General features: G+C 36.7%; 1 protein-coding gene across 3 annotated transcripts in view; it reads right to left on the bottom strand.

Annotated features, from left to right (window-relative positions):
• Positions 1–10,074, bottom strand: part of ATP11C (ATPase, class VI, type 11C) — a 206,976-nt gene that overhangs the window by 80,366 nt on the left and 116,536 nt on the right. For all 3 annotated transcript variants that reach the window (XM_012001616.1, XM_012001615.1, XM_012001618.1), the window contains exons 4-5: positions 9,010–9,090; positions 7,017–7,124 (exon numbers count right to left, since the gene is read on the bottom strand). In XM_012001616.1, coding sequence (XP_011857006.1) covers positions 7,017–7,124; positions 9,010–9,090 — 189 coding nt within the window. The remainder of the gene's footprint in view (positions 1–7,016; positions 7,125–9,009; positions 9,091–10,074) is intronic.

The raw sequence follows: 10,074 nt of genomic DNA, 5'->3' as shown, positions 1-10,074 counted from the left end.
GGAGGACTGCCTGAGCCCAGGAGTTCAAGGCTGCAGTAAGCTATGACTGTGCCACTGCACTCCAGCCTGGGCAACAGAGTAAGACCCTATCTCTTAAAAAAAAAAAAAAAAGAAGAAGATATTAAATGGTATGGTATTTAGTGGAAAAGGTAGACAACATATAACAGTGGACGAAGAATGCTTGCAGAGAGATGGATACTATAAAAAAATGAAAATGTAAAGTTAGAAATGAAAAACATGTTATCAGAGATGAAGATTTCCCTCAACTAGTGGACTGGGTACAACAAAGGAAATAATCGCTAATTCTGAAGACAGAGCAAACTAAAATTATCCAAAGTGATATATAAACAGGAGAAAAAGGAGTGTATTTAAAAAAACAACAAATTACTCAAGGGAGAAAATATCAAACAGCATAATAGTCATGTAATTGGAGTACCAAAAGAATAGAGAGAATGAGGCTGAAAAAACATTTCAAAACTGTTTTTTTATCCATAGTTAATCAAAGTCAACAAACAACAGATCCAAGAGAACTCAGAGAAGGATAACTACGACGAAAAAAATGTAGGCATATCATAGTCAAACTGCTGAAAACTGAAAATAGAAAGAAAAATGTGAAGGCATCAATGAAATATTATATACACAAGAACAAGAATAGAAATGAAACAGACTCATTAGAAACTATGCTTACCAGAAGACAATGGAGTAATATATTTAAAGTACTAAAAGAAAAAAAAACCCCACCAATCCATAATTCTATATAGCCGGAAAAATAATTTTTGTAATTGAAGGTAAGATAAAAAACTTTTCCATAGGAACATTCACTTCCAGCAGATTTACACTATAAAATATTACAGAAAGTTCTTCATGGATAAAAAATAAGACACTATATGAAAATTTAAATCTACATAGGGAAATGATAAAAATGTGGGTAAATATGAAATATAGTTCTTATTGCTAATCTTTTAAAAACAGTTTTAGGCCAGGCACAGTGGCTCCCACTCGTAATCCTAGCACTTTGGGAGGCTGAGGTAGGCGGATCACCTGAGGTCAGGGGTTCGAGACCAGCCTGGCCAACATGGCAAAACCCCGTCTCTACTAAAACTACAAAAATTAGCCACACGTGGTGCCACATGCCTGTAATCCCAGCTACTCAGGAGGCTGAGGCAGGAGAATCACTTGAACTCAGGAGGCAGAGCTTGCAGTGAGCCGAGATCGTGCCACTGTACTCCAGCCTGGGTGACAGAGTGAGACTCTGTCTTAAAAAAAAAAACAAAAAAACAGGTTTTAAAAAGTTAATTACAACCTAGTAATTCTGCTCTAAGTTATATACTCAAAAGAATCAAAGGCAAAAACTCAAACAGATACTTATATACCAATGTTCGCAGCAGCACTAATCAAAATAGTCAAAAGTTCGAAATAACTCAAATGTCCATCAACATATAAATGGATCAACAAACTGTTATATACATATAATGGAATATTATTCACCTTTAAAAGGGAAGAAATTTCTGATACATGCTATAACATGGATCAACCTTGAAAACATTACGCTAAGTGAAAGAAGCCAGACATGAATGGACAAGTATTGTATAACTCCACTTACATAAAGTATTGAGGATAGGCAAATTCATAGAAACAAAATGTATTAATAGAATAGAGGCCACAAGGGGCTGAGGAAGGGGGAAATGGGAAGTTACTGTTTAATTAATAGAGCTTTGTTTGGGATAATGGAAAAGTTCTGGAAATGGATAGTGGTGATGGTTGTACAACATTGTGAATGTACTTACTATAAAAAAAATTGTACACTTAAAAATGGTTAAATGGGGCCTGGCGTGAGCCCAGCACTTTGGGAGGCCGAGGCGGGCGGATCACCTGAAGTCAGGAGTTCGAGACCAGCCTGACCAACATGGAGAAACCCCGTCTCTACTAAAAACACAAAAAAATCAGCCGGGCATGGTGGCACATGCCTGTAATCCCAGCTACTTGGGAGGCTGAGGCAGGAGAATCACTTGAACCCAGTAGGCGAAGGCTGCGGTGAGCCAAGATCACGCCATTGTACTCCAGCCTGGGCAACAAGAGCAAAACTCCGTCTCAAAAAAAAAAAAAAAAAGTTAAATGGTAAAGTTTATTTTATATATTTTATTACCAAAAAAGACAACTCACAGGCAAAAATAGTAACATATTGTGGGCTTTATAATATGTAAAAGTAAAACGTATGACAACAATAACACAAAGGGTATGAATGAGGAAACGAAAATATGCTCTCTGAACACAATGGAATTAAATTAGAAACCATAACAAAAAGGTATCTAGGCCAGGCACAGTGGCTCACGCCTATAATCCCGGCACTTTGGGAGGCCGGGGTGGGTGGATCACCTGGGGAGTTCGACACCAGCCTGACCAACGTGGTAAAACCTCATCTCTAACAACAATACAAAATTAGTCAGGCATGGGGGCGCATGCCTGTAATCCCAGCTACTTGGGAGGCTGAGGCAGGAGAATCGCTTGAATCCGGTAGGCAGAGGTTGCAGTGAGCCAAGACTGTGGCACTGCACTCCAGCCTGGGTGACAAGAGCAAAACTCCATCTCAAAAAAAAAAAAAAAAATAACTAGAAAATTCCCAAATATTTAGAAATTACATAACAAACTTCTAAATAACCCATGAACCGAGGAAGAATTAGAGAGAAATTAGAAAATATTAAACTAAATGAAAATGTAAACATAATATATCCAAATTTGTAGGCTGTTGCTAAAGCAACACTTGGAGGAAAATTTACAGCATTAAACATTTACATTAGCAAAGATGTTCAAATAAACTCCTTTAACTAAATCTAACCTAACACCTCATTTTTACCCAAGGAGCTGCTTCTTTACCTCTTAGCATTGTTCCTCACTCTCTGCCCCAAGCCGTACGTTTTCACACTCTGCCTCTCTAAATTTTACAATCTATTTCATGCCCATCTCATGTGAGAAAACTGTTTTCATTCCCGTTTTCTAAATTCAGAGTATTTTTTTTCAGAAGCACTCACTGGGTTCTGACCAGTTACCGTCTTGTATTTTTATTCTTTAAGCATTATGTGGCATGACTACTAAGTTAAACTATAAAACTTCTTGAGAGCATGAACCATCTCTTTTCATTCTTTGTAACCCTTCTAGAACTCAGCACAATATTTCAATACATCTTGGTTGATTCATTGGTTGAAGTACTAGAGCATAACTTTCATTTCTATTTGGCACTAAAGCATAACATATGATTGAGAGGTGTCTTACTACGTCTAGTTTCCGGTATTTACGCCAAAAAATACTCCTTCCATTAAAAATAATAGTGGCTTTACACTGGAATTCCTCAAGTCCTGTTACTAAGTCTCATTCTCTATACCGTATGACATTCCATCCAGTCTCATGGCATCATATGGTATGTACAGACTGATGACACCCAAATTTCTACTTCTATTTAAAGCATCTCCTCTGAGCTCCAGGATTGACAACTCCAACTGTATGTCTAATAGGTTTCTCAAACTTAACATAGCCAAAAGTGAATTCCTGATTTCTCTTCACTCCCACCTCTGTCCCTAAATCTGTTTTTCTCCTAGGCTTTCCCATCTTATTTAAAAGCACCAGCATTTTCTTTAATAGCACTATCTAATTCACTCAGTCGCTCAGGCCAAAACCAGGAAGGCTATCTTAATTATTCTTTTTTTTTTGTTTTTCTGTTTCTCTCACCCACTACATCCAATAAATCACTAATTCTGATGATTCTACCTCCAAAAAATATCCTGAATATATCCATTTCCCTTAAAATCTAAACAGGTAGTAGAGAGTTATGGTTAAGAGTACGGACTCTACACCTAGGCTTGCTTTAATTCAAATCTCAGCTTTCCAACTTACTAGTAGTGGGCAAGTTCCTTAACCTCCTTATGCCTCGGTTTCATTATTTGTAAAGAGAGAAGAATAAAAATACCTACTTCATATGGCTGTTGTTGAGGGTTAAATGAGGTAATAGAATGTAAAAAAGATTGCCTGATATATACTACATACTATATAAATGGTGATTACTATTTTTATTATTGTTATCAATACTACTATCATCCTAATATAAGCCCTTATCATTTTTTGCTTAAGCTATATCTCTCTGATTGCACATTTGCCCATGCTTTCATTTTGCCTCTCTCCAGTTTTATTTTAAAAAATCATCAAGTCACTCTCCGGCTTTAACACTTCAAAGACTCCCCACCACACTGAGGATGCAGACCAAGTCTCTCTCTTGCTCAAAAGGAGTCTCAACAAACTCTTTCCCCCTACTCCCCAGCCAAGCAATCTGCTATTTAGAGACTGCTGGCTAATAAGCATCTCTTCCCACACACTTACACTCCAGAAACAGCTACATCAAATAGCATCTCACACAATAATTTAATCACAATAGTTTCACATTTATTTAATCAAGATTATACCTGGTTGAGTTCAGCCTCAAGGCAAAGAAGCTTGGTGGTGGGAAAGTGAAAAATGGGGGCCTTTGTAAAGGCGGGTGGGGTGGAATGTCAACAAAATCAGAAAGAGGAAATGAGAGAAAGGGAGAGATGCAGGAGGACTTTGCCTGCTTTGCAATTTTACGTAGTGTACTGGGAACAACAGACTGGATGCTATGAATCATTTAGGCAGCCTTTTGTTTTTGTTTTTGTTTTTGTTTTTGTTTTTTGAGACAGGGTCTCACTCTGTCACCCAGGCTGGAGTGCAGTGGCTCGATCTTGGCTCACAGCAGCCTCAACTTTTTGGGCTCAGGTGATCCTCTCACCTCAGCCTCCCAAGTGGCTGGGACTGCTTGGCTAATTATGTTGCAGAGACAGGGTTTCGCCATGTTGCCCAGGATGGATTCCAACTCCTAGACTCAAGCGATCAACCCAACTTGGCCTCCCAAAGTGCTGGGATTACAGGCATGAGCCACTGTACTCAGTCTGCCTTTGGTTCTTATGCTGATCAATAATGCTGAGTTTCTACAACTGTTTCGAAAACTTCAGATCTTAACCTAACCTAGTTCAGCACAAGTTCCCCCTTGACCAGGATGTAGAGAATAGAGAAAAGAAAAAGTAGAAAAAGGAAGATATTCTATGTGAAACACTGGTGACCCTCCCACTCTGTAGTATTCCTCCCATCATTACTGTAAGAAGATGTGAGGAAACAACTATTGTTGGGCATATGGAGAACTCTTAAAATTCAATAAGAAAACAACCTGCTTAAAAAATGGGCAAAAACTAAGCAGCATCTCACCAACGAAGATATACAGATTGCAAAGAACCATATGAAAAGAAAGTCTGCATCACATGTTATCAATGAAATGCTAATTAAGACAAAAGTGAGATAGTACTACACGCCTGTTAAAATGGCCAACATACAAAGCACTGACAACATCAAAACCCAGTCAGGATGTGGAACAACAAGAACTCCCATTCATTGTTGGTGGGAATGCAAAATGATACAGCTACTTTGGATGACGGTTTGGCAGTTTCTTACAAAATGAAACATACTCTTACCATACAATTCAGCACTTCTTTGTATTTATTCAAATGAATTGAAAATGTATGTCCCCATAAAAACCTGCACACAAATGTTTATAGCAGTTTTACTCATAATTGCCAAAACTTGGAGGCAACTAAAATGCCCTTCAGTAGGTGAATGGATAAACTACGGTATATCCAGAAAATGAAATATTATTCATCACTAGAAACAAATGAGCTATCAAGCCATGGAAAAAGACATGGAAGAAACTTGAAAGCGTATTACGAAGTGAAAGAAGCCAATCTGAAAAGGCTGTATGATTCTAAACATGTGACATCCTAGGAAAGGCAAAACTATAGAGACAGCAAAAAGATTACTGGTTACTATGGGTTGGGGGGAATAAGGAATGAACAGGAAGAGAATAGAGGATTTTTAGGGCAGTGAAACTATCCTGGTATGATACTACTATGGATACATATGTACATGTATACAAATGTAGGATATGTGGATATGTATCCTATATCTGACAAAACCCACAGAATGTACAACACCAAGAGTGACTCCTAATATAATCTATGGACTCTGGGTGATAGTCTGCTAAAATAGGTTCACTGATTGTAACAATTCTGGTGTGGGATGTTGACAGCCAGAGAAAATGTGTTTGGGGACAGTGGGTTTATGGGTACTCTCTGTATTTTCTACTCAATTTTCCTGTGAACCTAAAACTGCTCTAAAAATATAATTTTTTCATTTAAAAAATCTAATGAGAACCAAAAAATTAGTGTTTGACAAGTCAAAAATGTTATTTGACAGGGGTCTTACTGGGTAAATAATAAATAATGATTAACTGGAATAAATAATTGCCTGAGACTGTCAAAAAAAAAATACTACTACCTTGGAAGTCTCATATGTTGCTGATGGGAATACAAAATGTTACAGGCACTGTGGAAAATAGTTTAGTGGTTCATTAAAAAGTTAAACATGTAATTACAATATGACCCAGCAATTTTCCTCCTAGGTATATACCTCAAAGAATTAAAAACAGGTGTTCAAACAAAAACTGTAATTCAATGTTCATAGCAATTCATAATACCCAAAAGGTAGAAACAACCCAAATGTTCATTAGCTGATGAATCAACAAAATGAAATGTTATTCAGTCATCAAAAGGAATGAAATGCTGCTATATACTATAATGCAGATGAACCCCAAAAAAAAACATTCTGAGTGAAAGAAGCTAGACAAAAAGGACACATAGTATATAATTGTATTTATATGAAACATTCAAAATACATACATCCATAGGGACAGAAAGAAGGTTAGTATTGCCAGGGCCTGGGAGGAGGGAGAAATGTGGAGTATCCGCTTATGGGTATAGGGTTTCCTTTTTAGGGGATGAAAATGTTCTGGAACTAGATAGAGTTAACAGTTGCACAACATTATGAAGTACTAAATGACACTAAATTATACACTTTTAAAAGGTGTATTTTTACCATTAAAAAAGGAGTGGAATAAGAAAAACTACCTTGATTTTTTCACTTTCTTTTCTCACTCGCTTTGCATTTTCAATAATGTAAACAGTGCTTTTGTTGACTTCATTGTCAGCTCTATGTCTCAGCCAATCTTCATATCCCTGAAACATAAAAATAACTATATAATCGAGTTCAGATGAAATAACGCTGTTAATAAATTTATATATCCTCCCATGAGTCAACACCAAATATTTATAATTATAGCATTAAACTCAGAATGCTAGAGACAATGCTACGCATTTTAATAGCAAATCTGAGATACATTTTCAAAATACTCCTTAGATAAATAGCTTTATTGTGTTAAAAGTATTCTCCATTCTTTAAACATTAACGAAAACACAAGCACTGGAGACTTACTGTTTTTCATGTGTGAAAGGCTATGATTTATTTTAATTGTACTCTTATTTGAGTTAATGTTAATTCTCCCTACTTTTTAATTTGAATAAAAGATTGTCCTGAGTTTGTATTTTCTTATAGCCATAATCACTTACATATAATCTTTTGTACATGCTGTAGTAAACTGTTTGAGTAATCATCTCCGAGGGAATATTTTAATTATTTCTCACCCACAGAGAATAGAAAAGGCAAGCTAGGATTGTTTTAGCAGAGAAGCTATGATAAGTTTTAGAGATCAACAGCTAAACTTTTCAACTGACTTGGTGATAAAAGAAAATATAAATTGGTATTCATCTTTTACAGTTAAAAGTAATCGGAGAAAGATTAAATGGCTCATTTTACTTTGGACTTTTCACCTAAAGTAGATTTAAGCCAAAAGATTAAAGAAGGAGGATGCTCATGAATGTTTGAGCATGACCTCCTCTCCTTTTTTATATACCTTTGCCTTTTTTCGTTGTAATAATGTCTGTACCTTTTCAAATACAACTGTTTGAAAAATCTCTTCATCGCCTCCCCCCACTTTTTTCCCCTCAGGTGCTATATCCATTCTTCTTCTGTCCTCTTTATGACAATGCTAGGCTATCACTTTATAGAGTACATTTTGTGATACTGGTGAAGAAATAAAGGCCCTAACATGAACCAGTATTGGGAGTAGAATGAATCAGTAAAAAAGCCTTTGAAAACCACACATGCTATTCTTGGAACCAGCAATTTTATGATGTTAAAGAAAATAATCCTACCAGTCTAAGGAAAAGAACATTCCAAAAGTCTTTATTTTGCAACTGAACACTTGATAAAATATGCTTGTAGTTCCTGGTAGGCAAGATGTAAGACCAGATAACCCCACGAGGAAAGGTAATCTTGTTCCCAATACTGCTAAGAAGACCTTTGCTTTGCAAGCTTCTTTGGTATCCTTTTAAAAAGTACTTTGTTAAGTATCATCTAAAAGTATGTTTGTAAATAGTCAGATGCTGTGGACTGACACAAAACATGCTTAACATTGTTAACCTACCCTTTCACCTCCAATTTCCTGTTTCCATTTTCATCTGGAATTTTTCAAACATACTAGCATACAAAATGTTCAAAATACTTCAAAGACATCCATATCACAATCTGTGGCAGTCTATCAGCTCTGACAAAAAACAGGAAATGTCCCCTCTACCTACTACCCCCTGAAGCAGTATAAGGAAAAAACAAGAAAATCAAAGTATTCTTCCCTTAAGTTCTCGCTACAGTCATAAACAATTTAAAAAATCCATAAAAATGGGAGTTTTTCCACACAGACATACCACACTGAAACAATTAATGTACATCAAAAATCTACCTCCTATTTCCTGACTGGGCTGTACCTTTTACCTGCTCTTTCTTTAACGTTTACACCCACACACACAGACACTGAAGAGGAAACAAGGAAATACACGAAGGATGTGCCTTACTATCATTTTAATAGGTTTTCAAGAGGAACCAAATATAAAATAGATCCATAAAAGATACTACCCACTGTATATAAATATGAAAAAGAGCCTTTGATAATGCAATTCCAACAAGCCTGGACTGAAATGCAGGTGTAAGTGTAAATAAGAAATTTACCTGCTTGATGGCTGTAACAGTTATAACAAAGAAAAGTGGAAGTCCACTGGTAACTGGGCTAGTTGGTGTGTCTACTGTGACCTAGGTAAACAAATTAAATTGAAAGTAAAATGAAAATTTGTCATTAACTCACATGCAGCACTTACATGCTGCAAACATTTCAAACAGAAACATACATAAAACACATTCCAGTAGTAGGGTAAATATTAATTTTCATTAAAACAAAAGCAAACTACATGGCAGTTAGTTTAAGAAATAGTCCTAAATTCAAGCATAGTTTTTATCCCAGCTTGGATTAACCCCTTTATTGAAATATATCCATTCACTTACCACCTATTTGCTGAGCACCATTCTGTCAGCCCTTGTGCTATTATCAGCCAAGCTCTAAAGATATTGCTTTAAACAAGATGGAGACAAGTCCCTGCATTCATGTAGCTGGCAGCTTATAGGAAAAAATCAGACAGTAAAACAAGTGTGTAGATTCTGAGGTCTGAAGGGCAAATAGGAGTTAACTAGACGAAAGGTAGTTTTCTAGGCACAGTGAACAGTATATGCAGGTCTCTAGGAAATAAAGGAAGCCAGTGGCAAGAGGGAGCGTGGTGCGAGATGGGGCTGGAAAGGGAGGCAGGAGCCAGACTCTGCAGGGCCCTCTAGGCCAAAGTAAGCTGTTCATTCTTTATCCCACAAATAGCAGGAAATCCTTGAAAGTTTTAAGCAAGGAAAGGTCACATGAACAGAAGTGCATTTTGAAAAGATCATTCTCACTGCTCTGTGGAAGATGAATTAGATAGGGAACAAGAGTGAAGGCAGGGAGTCTATTTAGGAGGCTATTGCTGTAATCTAGGTGAAAGATGATGGCTTGGACTAGAGTGTTAGTGGCAGGCATGGAAAAAAGTTCTATAAATATTTAGGAGGCAAAAATGGCAACAGATAGAAGTGCTTATTAAAGATGTCTTCCAAGTATCAGGTTAGCATGTCTAGGTGGATGTTGTCATTCACTGAGACAGGAAATACTGAAAGAGAACTAGATTTAAGGAGGATGATCTTGAGTTCAATCTGTCCTCC

This window comes from Mandrillus leucophaeus, unplaced genomic scaffold, assembly GCF_000951045.1.
Source record: "Mandrillus leucophaeus isolate KB7577 unplaced genomic scaffold, Mleu.le_1.0 Scaffold668, whole genome shotgun sequence".
Lineage (NCBI taxonomy): Eukaryota > Metazoa > Chordata > Mammalia > Primates > Cercopithecidae > Mandrillus > Mandrillus leucophaeus.
Note: the sequence above shows the minus strand (reverse complement) of the source record. Positions and strands in the feature narration are given on the sequence as shown.